The 20,915-nt window shown below is 32.4% G+C and overlaps 1 protein-coding gene across 2 annotated transcripts in view; it reads left to right on the forward strand.

Moving 5' to 3' along the window:
• The window catches only part of FBXL17 (F-box and leucine rich repeat protein 17), a 433,532-nt gene that overhangs the window by 23,707 nt on the left and 388,910 nt on the right, over window positions 1-20,915 (forward strand). For both annotated transcript variants that reach the window (XM_006207989.4, XM_072958311.1), the window contains exon 4: window positions 11,455-11,586. In XM_006207989.4, the coding sequence (XP_006208051.2) occupies window positions 11,455-11,586 (132 nt within the window). The remainder of the gene's footprint in view (window positions 1-11,454; window positions 11,587-20,915) is intronic.

Consider the following 20,915-nt stretch of genomic DNA (forward strand, 5'->3'; position numbering starts at 1 on the left):
TTGAAGAAATTACAAGGGGAATTAGAAAATATCTTGAAGTGAATGAAAATAAAGACACAATATACCAAAAATTATGGGCTGCAACAAAATTGGTGTTCAGAGGGAAATTTATAGCTGCTAAAGTTTATGTTTAAAAAGCAAGAAAAATCTGAAATTAGTGACTTAATTGTACACATGGAGAAACGAAAAAGAAGAGCAAAGTAAATCCAAACCTAACGGAAAGAAGGAAAAATGATCAGAGCAGAGATAAAGGAACTAGGAAAAAAAAGAAAAATTATAGAGAAAAGTCAATGAAACCAAAGCTAGTTTCTTTGAAAATACCAACAAAAATGACAAATCTTTAGATTGCCTATGAAAAAAAGAAGACTCAACTTACTAAATCAGAAATTCAAGAGTAGACATTACCACCAACTTTATATAAGGATAAAAAGGATTATACAAGAAAATTATGAACAACTGTATACACCACAAACTGGATAGCTTAGATGGAATGGATAAATTCCTAGAAATGTACAAACTTCAAAAACTGACTCAGGAATAAGTAGGAAATCAAATAGGTTTGTAACATGGAAGGAGATTAAATTGGTAACAAAAATCCTCTCAACAAAGAAAAGTCAGGAATTGGCTTTCTTGGAGAATTTGGTCTAACATGTGAAGAATTAATACCAATCCTCCCCAAACTCTTTCAGAATATTTTAAAGAAGGCAGTGCTTGCTAACTTCTATGACGCCAGCATTACCCTGATTTCTGAAGCAAGAGACACTACAAGAAAAGATAACTACAGACCAATATCCTGAATGACTATAGGTGCAAAAATTCTCAACAAAATATAGCAAACAGAAGTCAGCAGCATGTGAAAGGATTATATACTGTGACCAAGTGTGATTTATCCCATGAATGCCAGGGTGACTCAGCATAAGAAGTCAATCGATGTAATACTCCACATTACCAGAATGATGGAGAAAATCCAGCATAATCATTTTAATTGGCTCATCTTTATTGGCTCAAAATGCGTTTGGTGAAATCCAACACCTTTCCATGATAAAAGCACCCAATAGAACTAGGAATAGAAGGGTACTTTCTCAACATAATAAAGGCCATATGTGAATAAACTACAGCTGGTACCATTCTCAGTAGTGAATAACTGAAAACTTTCCCCCTAAGTTTAGGAAAAAAAACAAGGATGCCCAACGTTTGCCACTTCTTTTCAACATTGTATTGGAAGTTCTAGCAACTGTTTGGTCAAATAGGTGAATACTTTCATTTATAATCGCATCCATAAGAATAAAAGATTTAGAAGTAAAGTAAACTAAGCAGATGCAAGATTTCTACACTGAAAACTATAAAATGTTTTTGAAAGAAACTAAGGAAGACCTAAATAAATGTAAAATCATCCTGAGCTTATGAGCTGGAAGACTTAATATTGTTAAGATAATACTACCTAAAGTGGTCCACAGATTTGATGCAAACCCTACTAAAACTCCAAAGATAGTTTTTGCAGGAATGGAAAAATCTATCTTAAAATTTTAAAGAATTTTAAGGGACCCAAAATAGCCACAGCAATCTTGTATATAAATAACAAAGTTGGAAGATTTCATACTTCTTTATTTTAAAACTTACTGCAAAGGTACAGTAATTAAAACCATGTGATGCTAGCACAAGGATTGACATACAGACCAATAAAGTGGAATTTGGAGTCCAGAAATAAACCCTCAACGTCTGTGGTCAGTTGATTTTTTTCCCCACAGTGCCAAGAACATTCAGTGGTAGAAAGAACACTTTTTAAGAAATGTTGCTGGGAAAAGTGATATCTACATGTAAAAGAATGACATTGGACTCTTAACCTTATACCATCCACAGAAATTAACTCTAAATGGGTCAAAGACCTAAGTTTAAGAGCTAAAACTATGAAATTTTATGAAGAAAGTATAGGTATAAATCTTCATGGCCTTGAATTTGGTAATGGTTTCTTAAATATGGACACCAAAAGAATAGGCAACACAAGTAAAAAACATAAACTGGACTTGATTAAAAACTTTTTTTTAAGTTACATTCTCAAGAGAGTGAACAGACAACTTGTAAAATGGGAGAAAATGTTTGCAGATTTTATATCTAATAAGAGTTTAATATCCAGAATATATAAATAACTTATATACCCAATAGCAACTCCCCCCCATAACTCTTGAAAAATGGGCAAAATGCCTGAATACACATTTATCCAAAGAAAAAATGCCAGTGGCCCACAAGCATATGAAAGCATGCTCATCATCATTAGTCATTAGAGAATTGCAAGTCAAGGTCACAATGAGATGTCACTTCACACTTACCCTAATGGATATTAAAAAAGCAAACAAAAGCGAAAACCGGAAAATACCAAAGTGTGTCTTCGGATATGGAGAAATGAAAACCTTCATACATTGCTGGTGAGAATTAAAATGCTGCACGTGCTGTGGAAGACAGTTGGATGATTCCTCAAAAGATTAAACGTAGAACTATCATATGATCCAGCAATTCAACTCCTAGATATGTACCCCAAATAATTGAAAACAGTGACTCAAATAGATGCTTGTTCACTTTACTTTCATTGTATCATTATTCATAACAGCCAAGGGGTAGAAACAATCCAAGTATCCATTAAGAGATGAATGAATAAATGAAATGTATGTATGTGCAATGAAATATTCAGCTTTTAATGGAATGGAATGCTGTACATGTTACCACATGAATGAACTTTGAAAACATATGCAAAGTTAAATAGGCTAGGCACAAAGAACAAATATTATAAGATTATACTTACATAAATTATCTACTATAGGCAAATTTAGAGAAAGAATGTAAATGAAGGTTTTCAGGAGCTAGGGAAATGGATCTTTGCTGCTGAATGGGTAGAGAGTTTCTGTTTGGGATAATGAAAAATTTTGGAAATGGTGATGGTTTTACAACACTGTGCATATAATGTCACTGAATTATACACCTACATATGGTTAAAATAGCACTTTTAATGTTACGTATACTTTATCACAATAAAGGAAAAAAAACCACCTACTTGTTTTTAGATTCTGGATTTGTGTAAGGTAAAGGAAAATGTCAGTCTCATCTAATCCATCTTTACATGTTCTAGTGATATTGTCAACTAGGTAAAGAGTAGGTATGTAATCTTGTGAGCGTCTACCGTGTGTCAGGGTACTGTTCACATATTCTAATTATATATTCATTTAATTTTTCTTTTGATTCACAATCACTCTGAGATAGGTATTATTTCATTTTTATAGATGAGTAAGTATAATTTATCTGAGGTAAAGTAAGAAGTGATAGGGCTGACACTCATATGCCGAGATGTCTTGAGCTCATTCTCAATCCACTTGGCTCATTTCCTCCCCTTTCCAGATGACATGATGCTCATTTAATCCCTATAATGATAACTGATGTTTATAATGAGACTGAGAAAGTAAAGATCTTGGAAAGCCTTCTTTATCAAAATATGTTATGTTTAGGTAGGTTAAGAATGTTTTAAGTATTCTGTTTCTAAATTAGCATCACAATTAGTAAAGGGAAGTGAATATATTTTGGGTGCTTTTTATATGACAGGCACTGTATTTTGTGCTGTCATATTTTGTTACCCATATTAATCTTTGCAGCAGCACTGAGGTATTTCAGGATGAAAAATTGAATCTTTTGGAAGTAACTTGCCCAGATTCTTAGTTGGGAAGGTATGGAGACAATAGTTTGTTTAAATTTAGCTTGATCTCTAAATCAGGTCATGTGGGATCATATCCAGGATCTTAAGCTGGAATGTCCAATTTAGTGACTAGAGAGAATATTTTTTATCTATAACTGGAGGTATTGAGCCTTCATATGTCAAGAAGGCTTCTTTCTGGAAATTTATGGCACTTCTAAAAAGTTCCTTTCACATGAATCCTAATGAATTGTGTTCTAATAGGTTTTTTCTTTACCTATTAATAATAATTAATAATGACATGAAATGTTTATTTAGCACTTTTATGTGCTTTGCAGTGTGCCAATAAGCATTTCTATTTGCATTATCTTTTTTAATCTTATCCACAACCCAGTGAAGTATAAGTAGGCGTTGTTATAAATCAGCATAAACCTTCTTACCTGATGGGCCTGCGAATGGAATTTGGTCAGTTACCTGAAAATACATTAAATTATAAACCCACAAAACGCATTATGTAAACATTTTAATTAAAAATGCTATAAATATATAGTCATTAGTGAGTCTTGTATAGTATCAAGGCCTTTTTCTTGAGTTAGAGATGACTAGTTGGAGTTTTGACTTTATTTTGCTTTAACTATAACAGAGATGTGGCATCTATGATTTTGAAAATCACAGTTTTTTTTTAATTGAGGTGGGATAGAAACTTGTTGTTTATGAAGGAGTATGAGTACAGTGTCTTTTAGAATATGATTTTCCCAATATTTTATAATTTTTAGTTGTCTTACCCAAAACTTCATCAGAACTTTTTTATGGCTTGCTTTCATTGAATGTAAAACATGCAGCCTACTTTTTAATAGCCAGAGCTCTCTTTTTCCTGCTCATTTAAGTCAGTTTATTTAATATCTAATGTAATTATGTTATGATAATTAGAAAAAAATGGTTTGGGAACAATTCACTGCCTCTTGACTGTTTTTTCCCCTCAAGTTTTATTGATATTTCCTATTTAAAATTTTTGTTTTTACTGTGATGAAATCTACATAATTTTTACCATTTTAACTTTTTAATTGTACAATTCAGTGGCATTAAGTACATTCACAGTATTGTGTAACCATCATAGACTCTATTCTAATTTCTAATTATTAACTCTTTTGTGTCTGACTTATTTCACTTGCATAATGTTTTCAGTGTTCATCTATGTTGTAACATATGTCAGTTTTATTCCTTTTTATGGCTGAGTAATTTTTATTGTATACATAAACCACATTTTTTCCATTCACCTATTGATGGACATTTGATAGCTTCCCATGTTTTCAAAGTTATGTTTCAAAAGTTGTAATCAAAATATTTTCTTACTTGAAACAATAATAGGTAACAATGTTTTTTGTGCTAATGTAGCATTTTTCCTGGTTTTCTAAAAAATAAAGTCTTTTCAGTGTATAATAGATGATCAAGTGATTATTCCGTATGTGTCCTGAATTTTCATTCACTCTGAATTTTAATTATACATCATGCCAATACAGTTAAAAAACAGTACTGGTACATATTTTGGTAGCATATGTAGCATATTTTCATTGTATTAAATGGAATGTTCTTTAAACAAAGCAAAGTTAAACAATATAAATCCTGGAAAAAGATTAAAATTTGAGTCTGTAAAATGGGTCAGATGAGTAGAAAATTTGAAAAATTTTCCTTGCTTTCTTCCATATCTCATTGTGCTACTCTACTACAATGATGAAGCTAATAAATCAAATTATGAAATTGTCATTTTTATGATTTCACAGACATGAACAGTTAGTATAGTTGGGTGAAATTACTAGAAGATATGGATTGGGTTTTCTTCACTGTTCTCTTTTGCATGTGTGTAATAGCGACAGTGGTGACGGACTGGGAATGGAAAGTAGAAGGAACAACTTCCTTGTGTTGAAGGTGGTATAAGTCATGTTTTACAAATTATGTTCTTAATATTGGTTTTGAGCAGCTTCTGTGTGATATTAGAAGACCTAAGCTTGTTTTTATCCCTGTGGGTTCCATGCTGTGCTTTCAGTTATCTAGATACTTTGTCTGTTGAAGTATACTCTTCCTAAGGTGTTTGTTTTATTATAGAAATAACCCAATAACAACAGATGTCTTGTTAAAACAAATTCTCTTTTGTAAATTCTCAAGGTTAGTGTGCAAAATTTTAATTAAAATTTGAGATGCTGGGAAAATCACCTGCCAATATTTTATAGAAAAATTTGAAAAACATCTTTGGAGTTTTTGAGCAAAATTGTGAGTAATCTTGAATGATTATTCTAAGGAAGAAATGAATAAATCAAGGACAGTCCTTTTTATATTTTATTTATTTACTCTAGACAGTTTGCAGTTTTAACTATTGTTGTGCTAAAATGAACCATGGATTAATGAATGAATGGACTGGCTTCATGTAAGTGATGAAATGACTAAAATACCCTTTTCATTAAATGCTTTCCTTCAGAGTTGACTGATGGATGCCCTTAGCACATTATTAGAATTAGAAGAGGGCTTCTGTTACTATTCAACTTGCACCTCTCCTAGGGAACTAGATACTGGACTTGATAAAGATTCAGAGCCTCTTAAATGACATACTGGGGTTCTGTGTCTTATTTAACCAAGGCCACTTACTTGGTGAAGAGTCAGAGTTAGGATTGCACCTAGCATTGAGTGTCAAGCTGCAAACAGCAGTGAAGGACAGGCTGAATAGAGAGGTGCAGTTGGAGCTGAAATTTCACGAGGTTGATAACCTCTCTTTCCTGGAAGGGCCCTCACACAGTAGTTTTCCTGTATCCAAACAAGGTGAGTGATGATATGTATCTGGTCAACATCAACCCAGCTAGGCATTCTTACCTGATGAGTAGTTAACATTTCAGAATGTTCTTTGGTAAAGTAGAAAGTATTATGGAGGTAATTTTGAGGGGTTTGTAGATCCTTTAGGTGTCCTGACTTTTCACTGGAATAAGATAAGTATTAATGCAGGTAAACTTATTACTTGATACAGATGGAGATCAATTGTATTTCAGGGTTTCCTACCCTGGCACTGGTTCCTGTGAAGGTTTCTTCTAATGGCTTTCTGCTCTGGCAAGTTGTTTCTCTCTATTTACCTTTTTGTCTGTCCAGAGAGATTTGAACACCATCAGCATAACTGGTAATACACTGGATATAATGATTGACTCTCCAGTGTTTGGATAGTCAGGAACTTTAAGACATTTTTGGGGGTAACAGTGATTAGTGCAGATAGGCAGTGATGCAAATACAGTCTTCCCTGTTATCTCCAGTGATGGTGTCTAAAAGAGAACATCAGTTTCTTCAATAAGACTAAATGACAGTAATTATCCCCTGAGGCATATTGGGGTCCTATGCTGCTAATGTATGTTGAGGCCATCACCATGGTCCTTACATGTATGCCTGCCCACTTGGCCACTACCTCTATGGAAAGTCACTTGTTTGTACATAAAGCCACCAAAACTACTTGCTAAGGTGAAAACACCATGTAATCAGTTTAATCCTCTCTCCCTGGCAGCAGCAATATAACTTACATATCTTAACATGATACTTTACCAACCTTTTCACAGACACTGATGTCTACCAGATACCTCAGTCACTCCTTTTATACAGATTCTGTTCTTCTATTTCTCAGTGATCCTGGCTGGTGCACTAATTGTTGCAGTGTTTTTATTGCCCAGGATTGAATAAATTGGCAAATAAGACGCTAGAATAGTGACAGAGGAAAAATACCAACTTTATTATACAGAAAGGCTAGATTAGAGAATGTTGCTTAGTAATAAATGGGCTTGTTAACTCAAATACTGGAGTTTGACCAGTGAACCAAGTCATCATCCACTAGGCTGGACCACAGTGTCCTGCAAATGTAGAAGTAGGTGCTTGCTCCCTGTGGACAGTTTGTTCCCAAGGGGAAAAAGGACAGAGATGAGCTGAACATGTTCAGCTTATTAAATACAAACTAATCAGTACAGAGACCAGGAGAAGGAAGGAGTAGTAGAGAAGAAGCATTGCTTGTCCATGTCTGTATGTATTTTCTTGATTTATCCCTTTTAGACCATCTGTGCAGTTTCCTTGCTATGGAAGATAAAATTTAGCTCACTTATCCTGCCCTGTCTCTTAGCTCCTCATTGTCTCAAGATAATTCTGTTATGATTATGATTAAATAAGTATTCAGTATTTATATTTAATAATTATATACCTACTTCTTTTCCCTCAGGAATTTTGTGTTTATTGGAATTAATAATATGTCTTTTTGTCCTCATTTAGTTTACTTAGTTTTTATAGTCTTAACACTGATGGAGCCCAAAGCTTTTCCCTGGTTGCCTTAATTTATTTGTATGTAGATACATCATCAAATTTATCTTCTTAAAGCAGATTTGCCTGGGATAGTCTAAAGGCTTCAGTCTGGTCTGAACTTCTTTTATATAAGTATTCTTGCATTACTGGTCATATTAGTATCTTACCTTCATCATTATTCTTGAGGTTTTCTTCATCTTGCTGTCCTATTAGATGTCCTGTTTCCTAGATGTCATGTCTTCTTTCTTTTGGTGTAGTCTCATGTTTTATAAAGCACGGATTCTAATAGCTTCATGATAGAGAATATATGAAAAATCTTTTGAGAACTTACATGTCTGAAAATGTCTCTATTCTACCCTCACACTTAATTCATAGTCTGAATCCTGAGTATTGAATTCTAGGTATGAAATGATTTTCCTTCAGAATTTGATGGCATTGCACTGCTGGTTTCTTTCAGTGTTGTCATTAAGAAGTTGATGAAGTCTGTAAAATATTTTTTTAATACCCACAATTCTGAAATTTTATGATGATTTGCCTTGGCATAGGTCTTCTTTTTGTCATTTAGCTGGACATGAGTGAGCCCTTTTAGTCTGGAAGCCATATCCTTTCTTTTTTCCTTTCTTTCCTTTTTTTTTTTTTTGCAGGGGGACAAATTAGGTTATTCATTTTTCTAATGGAGGTACTGAGGATTGAACCCAGGACCTCAGGCATGCCAGGCATACACTCTACCACTGAGCTATACCCTTGCTTCCCCATATCCTTTCATCCTGGAACATTTTATAGGATTATTATTTTTTTTAATTGCTCTATTTTCACTGTATAAACTTTCATGTCATCCCCACATTTTCAGCAGTGTGCTTCTGCTCTCAGCTGTACTTGGCATACCCCAGTCTGGAGACACTATGTTTTACTCCCCTCGGAGAGCTCCAGTGTTTTGGTAGTGTGGGACAGTGGGCAAGGGCAGGCTGTGCAGTAATGGGGAGGTGATCTGAGTGGTTAACTGCTTCTTAAGTTGACTTTAAAGAATCCTGATGTTTTTAACACCAACCTCACCCTCACTGCCAGACAGATGTAAGCTTATTGGAAGTTCTGTAGTGATTATCAAATTGCTCTTCTACTTTCTTCACTGTTGGCTTTGGATTCCTCTTTCTCAGGTCTAAGTAACGTGACATTGTATGTTTGTTCTAGAAATATATCAAAGTCTTAAATGCATTATAAGATCTGGTGGCAGATGTAATGAACATGATGAATACTGATGAACAAAAAATGGTATTTCATAGTATCTGGAACAGAACTAATATTATGTGAAATTATCTTTAATTTCTATTGTTTACAAACTCACACATCCTGCTAAATTACTGTGATTTTCTGTTTAATAAGTGAAGGTTAGGCTAAAGTTCATTAAGAGAATAGTAAGAAAATGAAAATTACTCCTTCTTTTTCCTCATCCATTTTCCTTGAATCCCTGAATTCCATCTGTGGACCCAATTTAGAACTTTTTGTGTGTGTGTCGAGGGGAGCAAGGTAATTAGATTTATTTATTTATTTTTAGAGGAGGTAGTGGGGATTGAACCCAGGACTTCATGCATGCTGAGCATGCACTCTGTCACCTGAGCTATACTCTTCTCCCAATTTAGAACTCTTGAATTGAGGAATTGAGTAGAACATCGTGGTATATGAGACCATAATCATGGTTTTCTATATTTGTTCATTTTTCATAGAGGCCTCTTTATGATGAATAACTCTAATCCAACTTTTCATTCATTCACCAAATATATCAACTAACTTTAAGACACTGGGCACCAGGCATATGTTAGATGACAGACAAACCTCTGTCTTCATGGAGTTTACATTTCTAGTGGAATATATAATTGGTTATAGTGTAATCTAGGTGTATCACTATCCCTGGACAAATAACTGAAACTGCTTATCTTTCTGATAATATTATTACTTTACTTGAAACAGAACTTGAAAATTTTTTTATTATGAAAGTAGTATTTATTTTTTAAAAGATGTAAGAAGATTGATAGGCAGAAAAGAGAAAAAGAACAATACCCTTTATTGTGCTAATCAGAAATAACCACTGTAAACACCTTGGTGTATGTTTCATCTCTTTTCTATAACATATGTATATTTAAGTATGTATGATTTGTTTATAAAAATTTAATTGTATTATAAAAACATGTACAGTTTTCATTTTTATTTGTCAAGTGTTTAATTTTAATGGCTATAGAATATTCAATTTTATGAAAATACCATAATTTGTAACCTTATTTTCTGTATTTTGCTATTAAAAAAAAAACCTTGTGTTAGTTTCTTGTAGCTAAATCTTACCACCTTTAATTATTCCAATAGTCTGTTATGAATAATTTTAAATATATGAAAATTTTGAAAGAGTTTTAATATACCCATTAAGTAGATTGTATAATTAACATTTTAGTATGCTTTCTTTACTACATATCTATCCATTTATCCATACATCTTTAATTTTTTGGTAAATATTTAGAAGCTGAGTCATACAATTTTCAGGCAAATTTTATAAACTTTTTTTATTCATGCTAAGTAGCCCTTCAATAGGATTTTTAGTACTAATTTACACTCTTACCAGTGGTGTATCAGCACACTTGAACTTTTGCCAACACTGGGTTTTATTGTTTTCATGTAACTTTTTAGATAATTTTTGCTATATAAGTTTTTACAAAAGCTTCTTATTTTATCTGTAAGATAACTCTCTTCATATCTAATACTCATAAAACAACATTTACTTATAGTTTGCTTTGATCATCTATAGTGTTGGTTTTAAAAAGAAATGTATGTAATTTGTTCTTTGTGATACTTAATGTTTTTTAAGGAGAATATTTTACCTGTTCAGTAACTATTTAAGGTACCTTTGAGATTTCAATCAGGAAATCACTAGTCCTTTTTTCTTTTTTCAGTTTATGCAATAAGTGTGTAAAATAAGTATCAACTAGAATATTGGCTATAGCATATTGAGTCTTTTTTCTCTTTCACAGAGTAAATTAGCTGATGGAGAAAAATGATTTATTGAGGCAGTCAGAACTAGAAGTAGATCTCATTAATTAAATATTCATTCATTCACTGGTCCTTTGTCTCACTTCTTGGACCTTTGTTTTAGTCCTTGGACTTATGTCCCACTCAGTCTAATAGTATGACTGATAAAAAGACTCAGGAGAAATATACAAATTTGGAGTGTTAAGGAATCCAGGCACCTAGGTGGGCATATAGTGTGAGGCAGTTGAAGCAAGGAAATAAGTAGAAGGTGAAAAGGCTTACCAACACTATTTTAAATTATAGTTTGCCTACATTCTTTTTTATTTTAAAAGCTATTTATAAACAATTATTTAACTTTAGTATGGTTATTTTAAAAACTATATGGAAATCCCACTAGAAATATGTTACCTTTGTTATTTTCGGAGCATTCAGCCAAATCTCTTTGTTTACAGCTGGGCTCAAAGTGCAGAGAACTCAAAGATATTCATTTCGGCCAGTGTTACAAGATCTCAGATGAAGGCATGATCGTCATAGCTAAGGGCTGTCTGAAATTACAAAGAATATACATGCAGGAAAACAAATTAGTAAGTACTTGTTATCATCCTCATGTTTTTCATTTTGTTTCTAACTCTTGAATTCCTTGTAACTTAGCTTATAAATTTTTCTCTGCTTATTTTCATTTGGTGGTCTAGAGGCAAATCATACTTAAAAGCAAGAATCTTCTCAAAATAATGATTTTATAAGTTGATTTGTAACTGTATAGGTGCTTGTGTTACTTGTGTGTTAAAAATTCTACATTTGCATATGCTAGTATGTTTTTTCCTAAACTCTGACAGTGGAAAAAATTAATTGGAAAAAATTAAATTTGGTTGCCAAAGAAGCATGTGGTTGTCGTTCCTTCTGATTACCTTAGTGATTGTAGTAATTATAGGTAGTTTGGAATTTTTAATATTCAGGAAGATACACACTTGTGAAATAGAGCCTTTCACTTAGTATGGTATAAAATGGGATTCAATAAATTGAGGCTGATAATCTTGGTACTTTTTAGGTAGTTTTTATAGTTTTATAGTTCTTAGGTTGTTATGTAGGTTTTCTATTTTAAGCACATGTGTATGTAACTCATTTCACATGTATTGTGTTATATAAATATATTTAAAGCCATGTAGTTTTCTTTTATTGAGATATACTTGACATATCATAAAATTCACATTTTTTAAAGTGTACAATTAAGTGTTTTTTAGTATATTCATACAGTTGTGCAATCATCATCACAAATTCCATACCAATTTCATTACCCCAAAAAGAAACCCTGTGCCCATTAGCTGTCACTCTTCAGTCTCCCTTCCTCCAGCCCCTGACAACTGGTAATCTACTTTCTTTTTCTATGGATTTGCTTGTTCTAGACCTTTCATATAAATGGAATCATATAATATGTGGTCTTTAATGTCTGCCTTCTTTAACTTGCCAAAATTTTTTCAAAGTTCATTCATATTATAGCATGTATCAGAGCTTCATTCCTTTTTATGGCTGAATGATAACTCCAAATCCTTTTAATTTTTATTTGAAAGGTCTATAGTACAGGTTAACAGAAAAGTTGTCACTAGGGAGGCACTAATAGTGTTCTCAATGTTGAAAAATAGTGTATATTAAAATGTAGGCAAGGTGACCCTGGATATGTAGCATATTTACAAAGAAGTCTTGCTTTTTAGTGGTATCCACAAAATAAAGACACTTTTCTGTTGCCCTTGAGTTACTTTACAAAATTTGATAAATACATCTTATATATTTAAGTTTTGAAAATCTCTAGAAGCTTCAGCACTTCAAATGAGAAACTGCTTTTAAAAAAAAAAGATTGCAGTTACAAAAATTGAACCACTGTGAAATAAAAGTAAATGCTTTTATTACCACGTAAAATTATATTTATAGAATTATATTTTCCTCTGAAACTACATAGTAAAAATATTTCCCATTCCACTTTACATTTAATACAAATTTAATAATCACATTTGAGGCAGTATGAACTCATGGAGAGAATAAGATCTTTTGGATCAGAGAGAGTGAATTTTTAAATCCTGGTATCCACTTGCATTGTGACTTTGGGAAAGTTGCTTAAGATCTCTGAACCTCTTTTGCAAATGAGGTTATTAGTATTTGTATTTTTGCAGGTTGTGGTTTTGAGGATTAAATGACATAATGTCCTTAAATTGCCTTGTATAAACTCTGACTTGTAGGAAACCATAAAAAACTAGTAGCTTTTATGAGATCTTGACTTTATTTGTTGTCCATTGGCTTCCACTTTACACTCAAGATAAAGGATGGTAATCCCAATTTATAATTTTTATATTCCTCACATAAAGGGAATATTTGTTGAGTGATTAGTATTTGTTTTCTTGTTGAGTAAACACAAGAGAAACTTTTTTCTTGACATATTTAATTTTTTGGTCAGTGGTTTCCCAAAGGAATTAATTTTGTTTTGAAGGTTCTAGTTATATTCTAATTTCTTCTATATTGCAGTCCATTAGAAGGATGTTATATACTTAAATGCTAAGAGAATCAGTATGTAATGTTACTCAGTAAACATTTTGATTTCATTGCAAATTTGTAAGTAATTTTGATAAATCTTAAGTGAAGTTCAATTCAATGAAATTCTTTCCATTTAATTTCTTAGAAAGGAAAATTTAGAATAATTTGAACTCCTTCTGCTGGACAATTGAACTATTGATAACTAATTTTCTGTAGGAACTTTGTATTTTTAGAATTTATGAAATAAGAAATACTTAAATTACTTGCAAAGCTACAGTTTTAAGTAGTTCGGGTTTTTTTCACTCTGAGATGTAATATTCTTAGTCCTTTAACAACAAATATTTTAAATAGGGTAAGTAGCAATAATAGCCTGGTTAAAGGCAAATAATAGTTATATATACATATATATAAAATTATACTGCATATGTAATTATAGACAGGAAATAATAAACATCATTAAATAGGATAAATATTTTACAATAGCAACTAATAGGGATACTTAGGAGAATATTGTGTCTGAAAGGATGCCACAAGAACTTTACCTGTACAGATATTGATCATTAGCCAGATTATTTTGCTAATTCTCTAATCAATCATCTCAAAAAGAATTTTCTCAAAAGAGTATTAGAGCTTTATTGTATAGCTTAAAGATAATCATAGCATAGTGTTTTTTTTTGTAAGTATAAACTTTGCTGACTTTAAAATACCACATTGGTTTTTTTTTTTATATACATTGACAGTATTTCACCGAGTATACATTTTTTCATATTTTATCTTGGCCTTTAGATGGCAGCATTGTCTTTGTATATTTCAGTGACATAGCTTGTGTGTCTTTGATGTAACTATAAAGATAAAATGCTTGTACAGAGTTTCTTCAGGTATTTATGGTTTATTTTTAATTTTGTTCTTTAGGTGGCTTTAATGGGAAATTTTCTTTAAAACTATGAAGTATTAGTTGTATCTAGAATGTTACAAGATGAACTTGCTGTGTTACACGAAGTAGCAAGATATTTGAACATTCTTATTTGTGGCACCATAAGTAAGGTAAACTTTAGAACAGGGAAAGTATTCCTGTATTTATCAGACAGAGTTTTATTCAGAGAGAAAGTGAGGACAGTGACTTGACATTGTAGGACTCAAAGGATTTATGGTGAGACAAAGAATTGTGAACTTACATGTAAAACCTTCCCTCCAGAGAATGAGATTTTGTTTTAGTCATTTTTGAGTGGGACAAGTGCCATGCACCTACATGGATGTATTTTGTATTTGCTGTAAAGCTGTTGTGTAGACTATAAAAAAAGATCTGAGGAATACAACAGTAGTGAGAATCTAGTGTATTGTGCACAACTGTCTGTCTTCTTTTAGGTATAGCATTTATATCACTTCTGTATGGTACTGGCTATGAAATTATTTTAAAGCCATATTTAGTTTGTGTGTATAGTTACTGATGATCTAGAAATTTTATTATAGATATCTCTCTGCTTCTTTGCTCTCCTTGCTTCAGATTCTGCTTTTTGGACAGAACCTCTTTGGGCAGCTTTTTATTTGGTTGTAGAATGGGAGTCAGATGGGTTATCTGTCATTTGTTACCCACCTTGATGTTTCAAAGTACTAGAATTTTATCATTCTGAAAATGGCTTCTATGCTAAGTCCTGGAGTTAACATATTTGATATAGATCTGTATGTGTTACGTTTATTTGTCTTTTTTTTAAACACCTACTCTGTACAGTTGTGAAACTAGGATAGATTTCTGAATTACCCAACAAAATAATAATGTATTATGAATAGATTTTAAAAAGTGTAGGGAAATTATAAATGTTTTCTGGTTAAAACTTGATTTCCTGACAGATAATTGTGACCCATTATTTTTTCAGACTCCTGGTGAATCGATTTTACTAGTTTTACAATTCTGTGCCATCTTCCAGAGTCCTTTGGCTCCTGCTGTAACCTTATTTATATCATTGTTTCTTTACTGTTTTTAATTTTATTATTGTTCGGGATGCTTACATGTGTGAGGTAGGATCTAAATTCACCTCTCTAGCTTCCTTCTTCCAGGCTGGTAGCATTTTAAGGGATGAATGAGGCAAACACTTAAGTTTGAGTTGAATTGAGCTCAATTTATACCTTAATCCTACTGTTTATTAATCATGTGATTGAGTTAGTTAATTTTTGTACTTTCATTTCCTTGTTTACAGAGAGGATATAATACTACCTTAGACACGTTCTTTTGCGGATCAGACTAAATGAGATTGAGGTAAAATACAAAATGTATGGTCCCAAACAAAGGAAGCCTTTAATTAAAGGTTTTTTTTCTTCCTCTCCATATCAGAGTTTACTTTCTGGAGTCTACCAGTTTGAATTGGCTGTGTCAGTGCCTGGTATCATTTACTATGTTCTGATTTCATCTGTTAGTTACCCACAGTTTAATTCTTTTTTACTGCTTGCTGTGATTTGAGGTTGTTGCAGCAGCTAAGTGAATAGACTGGTAGACACGTTATCATCGACTAGGGTAAGTAAGGTAAATATTTGCATCACAGCTTGAATAGCAGTAACTAATTCAGCATTATATGAAGGCTTACATTTTCTGGCTCTTTTACCTTTCAACTTAGAATTAATATATTAAGGAATTTGGTCCCCATTAACCCCCAATTCTTCCTGTTATTTCTCAAATACTCCTTGTGAAGTGAGTTTACTTGTAATCCCAGACATAAATAATATACATTTCTGAGGGATACCATTTTGTAAGTACTCACTTCAGCCTCCAAAAGCTCCCAGGATATATATTTGCCTTCATTGCCCTTTGCTCTCATAGTTGATGAGGCATTTACTTACACCCAGAGTGGTAGTTTCCAGTAAACAGTCATGCATGAATGTAGCATTCTAAAGAAGGTGATCTAAAGTTAACTGAACTTCATCTTATTATTGTATACTACATTTCAGGATTTTGTGGCATTTGTTGATATTTGAAAATACTTAATAATAGATATCTCCTTTGAGTGTTTGTAATGTTCTAGACACTATGTAGTTTTACATAATTGATTCTCATAACCACAGTATGAGGTACCTTATTTCTATTCCATTTTACAGATGAGGAAATTGAAGCCTAGAGAGGTTAAATAACAACAGTTATGTGTCAAAGTCAAGATTCTAACCCAGATCTGTTAGATTCCCAAACCTTTGTACTCAAGCCCTTTGCGTGGGTACATCACAGATGGAGATAATCCATATGCCTTTGAACCAAGCAGTAATTTCCAAAAAGTGTTATCCCCCTTAAAACACTCACTGCCAGGTGCTATGAGACATCAAAGGAGGAAGGTGATTATTAGCGTGAGCAGAAGATCCTTTTGCTAGGATGATAGCTGATTTCGGGGGAAGCTGCTAGTACCAATGGAGATACATTGAAATCTTTTCTAGGAAAATTAGTAAAATTATCAAAGAGGAAAATTGTCTTCAAGATAGTGTTTAATGTTGATCTTAGTCCTATACAAATATGAACATAATTAACTCTAGTAGAATTACTCTCTTTATGCAAAATTTTTTACTTGGCTGAAAGATAATATTTTGTATTTTTTGTGAAATTTGGATTCAGAAGCTAAATACCATTTCATTTTTGTCCAGTAGACTTATTGGAAATTGTAATGGGTTAATGAACTGTTAACTTTCTACTCTGTTCCTTAACACTATTTCAGATGTTGATTCAGTGCAGTTAACATTTGAATATGTACTATGTGCCAGGCACTACTAAGGAATTAAAAAAAGAGATACACTGGAAGAGATATCCCTTCCTAGTGATGAGTGCTATGGAAATGCCATTTGCAAAACAGTTACTTGTGTGAGGGATTAGGGAGGAATCACTAAATCCTATAAACAGTAGGTGACATTTGAACTGGATTTTGAATGATACATAGTGATGCGGTGATTGTGATGCAAACAAACATTTTTGAGGGGTAAGTGATTGCAGTTGTGAAAAATAACGTTAACAAAGACAAGGCATCAGGAAAATAGGTGGAATATTTAGTGAGTGGTGGGTGTTAAAGTAAGAGTAGGTTTGTAGCAGGGTGGTGAGGGAAGTGTTTATAGTTGGGTCTATAAAGGAAGGTAGGGACCAGGTTATCAAGTTTCTTGGGTGTCATGGTAACAAATTTGTGTGTCTCTTGGTAATTGAGATTACAGCATGGGATTTTTCAGCAAATGTGAAATGTGATCAAATTATTTTGGTTTTGTATTTTTTTTTTAATTTGAGGAAATTAAGAAAAATTCAGAATAATAAAAAGAATAGCGTCTTTAGGCCCATCACCTAGACATCAGCAGTTGTTAACATTTTGTTAAATTTGCTTCTTCTTCTTAAATTAATAAAGCAAATACACTTTGTCTCATTTGTCTTGTATTCCCTGTTATCCCATATCTCTTTCTAGAGGCAACTACTATGATGATCTAAAATGCTTTAAAAAACAAGTTTAAAATACACAGTGGGTACCATGAACAGCGTTGTTTAGTTTATGATGACAGATAGTTTATATCTGATATCATGTGGTTAAATATCTGGTCTGCCAAAGTTTGTCAGTCTACAATTTGCGTTTTTACTTTTAAGCTGTTTTTGAGATCTAGCCATAATGAATATGTAATTCATTCTTTTAAACTGTTAGTATCCTATATATGTATATATCTCCTGTTTATCCATATCATATTGAGGGACACTTCTACTGCTTCCATTGTTTTACCATAACGGCTGCATTGCAATAAAATCTTTGTGTAAGTCTTCTGTGCTTATCTGTGAGAATTTCTCTAATATCCATATCTAGAAATGTAATTAAAGGGAGCTAAGATAGGTACATTTTCAAATTTTACTAGATCACACCAAATTGCCCTCCATGAATAACTGAAATTATGGTTTACAGGTGTATCTTGCTGAAGGATTGTCAACTCCTTTGAGGGTGGGAAGTATCTAGTTACCTTTTTATCACATCCACCCATATGTTGGCAGATAACAGACATTCAATAAATGTTTTAGTGACAAATGGCTACTGAATTGGACATACTTTTAAAAATGTATTCCTTCGTATTTGGGGAACATGCTTTAAAGAGAAGATGGATTTACGTATGTAAATAAAAGCTTGAAAAACAGGTTAAAGATGCAGTGTCAATAGTTTTCTAAGTTTTCAAATCAGTACATTTATTTGACCTAGTTATTAATGATGCCGTTCTTCATATACTAGGTTTCTCTAGCCAAAGTCATTAATGTTCTCAAGAAGTATTTCCTGGGACAATTGTTTGTAACAACATGATCAACTAGAATATAACTTTTATTCTTGTTAGAATTACATTGACTTATACATTCTTACCATTGATAAAATTAGTTTTATTTTGTACAGTGATATTTGAAAGATCCACTTTAATTAAAAACAAAAGTTAATTTACAGGCAAATAACTTGAAAAAAGTTAAAATGTTATTGGGCAGATTTTTCAATCTATAGAATGAATTCATTTTTACTTATAGTATATTCTTTGTTAGAGCTTACTCTCTCTCTTTTTAATCTTTTGGTATCTTTCTCCTATAGGTATCTTTTTATCATGTATCTTGGTAAGAATATAACTGAATTGTATTCTGTCATTCGAATGGCATAGAAAACCATAAAGAGTGAGTCTGTGTGTGTGTGTGTGTGTGTGTATTTTTCTTCCCTTGTGAACCAGTGTGGTAGAGGGCAGGCAGTGACTTTGATAATATCCAATAATTTTTCTTCGGAATGCATTGATTTTTTTTAATCACAATATTTACTTAACTAATTATATTAGTTTAATAATAAAATTAGTTCACAAACTTTGGGGGCCTATCAACTGATGACAGGAGATGCTCAAATGCAAACAGGATTGCAGGAGGAAGCTAGCCTAGTATTAAAAATTCTAATATAGATATTCCAGTGTTAATAATGCAGAATTTGTTACAGTTAAAAGTAGGAGACTCCAAATAATATTTACGTATTTTTTTAAAAATATCAAATTGTAGATTACTAAAAATATCCAATTTGTTTTGGGTTTATAATTTATAGTAGGTAGGTCATTCCTAGTGTTGCAGTTATTTTGCTGATGTTATTTTCCGCTTATGTATTCTGTAGTTTAGATCCTTTTTAAAAAATGTAATTCTTGTTCACTTTTTTTAGGAGTGTATAGTAAAAAAATCAGAAAGAGATTGGGGGCAAATTAAATTATCTCTTAAGCATAAATGTGAAAGTGCTGTCTCAGTCTTTGTTCTTAAGTGTTGGCAACAGTAGATTGTGAGTTGAGATAAAGAGCCAAGTCATTAGACTTAGCAAATAGAAACTTTATAAGGTTAGATGGCAGTGGAATGCTGGGAGTACATTAAGCCTGTCATTTATGAACACACTTTCTTCAACTACCTGTCTAGACTGTGAGTCAACAAGTGACGTGTATTGTTTGGATTGAGGGAGAAGTTTTGGCTTATATTTTTCTTTATCCACCTATCACAGAGCTGTTAGTGTTTTAGGATATCCAAGACTTAATCCCATTTATTAGTTTAGTGATTAGGCTTAAGGGGAGAAGAATTTTTCCTTCTCTTTTTCTTTCCTTTTTTTTTAAAGATGTGCCTTTCTGAATATATATTTTTTTTTACATACTATGGTTGAATCTGGCTACCAGGTGATGCATTTTCTTATAGTTACTATAAAAAAAAAACCTTGTCATGAAAGTACATCTAGGCAACCTGTCTGGTGAGTACTGTTCCCATTACTGCTGTAGATTTTGCTTGTTCATATTACCTATATTGTCTTCTTTTGTTGTCTTTCTTCAAGTTCTTATTAAAGGACTAAAAACGAAGTTGCCCAGATGAGAGTATTGGGGTAAGAGAGTGGGGGGTACCTTCTCATTTTTAGTAGCTGAGAAGTTGAGACCAGATGGAATCTGTACTATTTTGACATTTACTTTATTGCTTCTTATTTTGTGGAGCCACATCAAATTTTGGTTGCAGAAAAGATCAGTATAGTATTTTTCTTTAATGGGTTTTCTACTTCACTGTTTTTGGTTTCTAAAATATGATAGAAGTGAGTTACTTCAGGAGAGTTCTTAGGGATAGAAAATTTGTAGTGTCTATTGCCAGGTTTTCATTGACTGTTTTTGATTTAAGCATATAATCTAGATGTTTATCACTCACTGTAATATGATATATAAATGAATATATTGAGAATTTGTAACCCAAAGAAAAATAGTTATAAATCACAGTCCTTCTAATTGGAACTGTATCTCAGTGATTATTCTCATCTTTTATTTTCCTCCTATTGAATATATGACTCTGAGAAAATAAAGAGGAAGGTATATATTTATGTTCATTGTTATTTAAATGCCCATATGAATGCCTACATATTATAAAATTATTTGC

Source organism: Vicugna pacos, chromosome 3, assembly GCF_048564905.1.
Source record: "Vicugna pacos chromosome 3, VicPac4, whole genome shotgun sequence".
In the NCBI taxonomy this organism is placed as follows: domain Eukaryota; kingdom Metazoa; phylum Chordata; class Mammalia; order Artiodactyla; family Camelidae; genus Vicugna; species Vicugna pacos.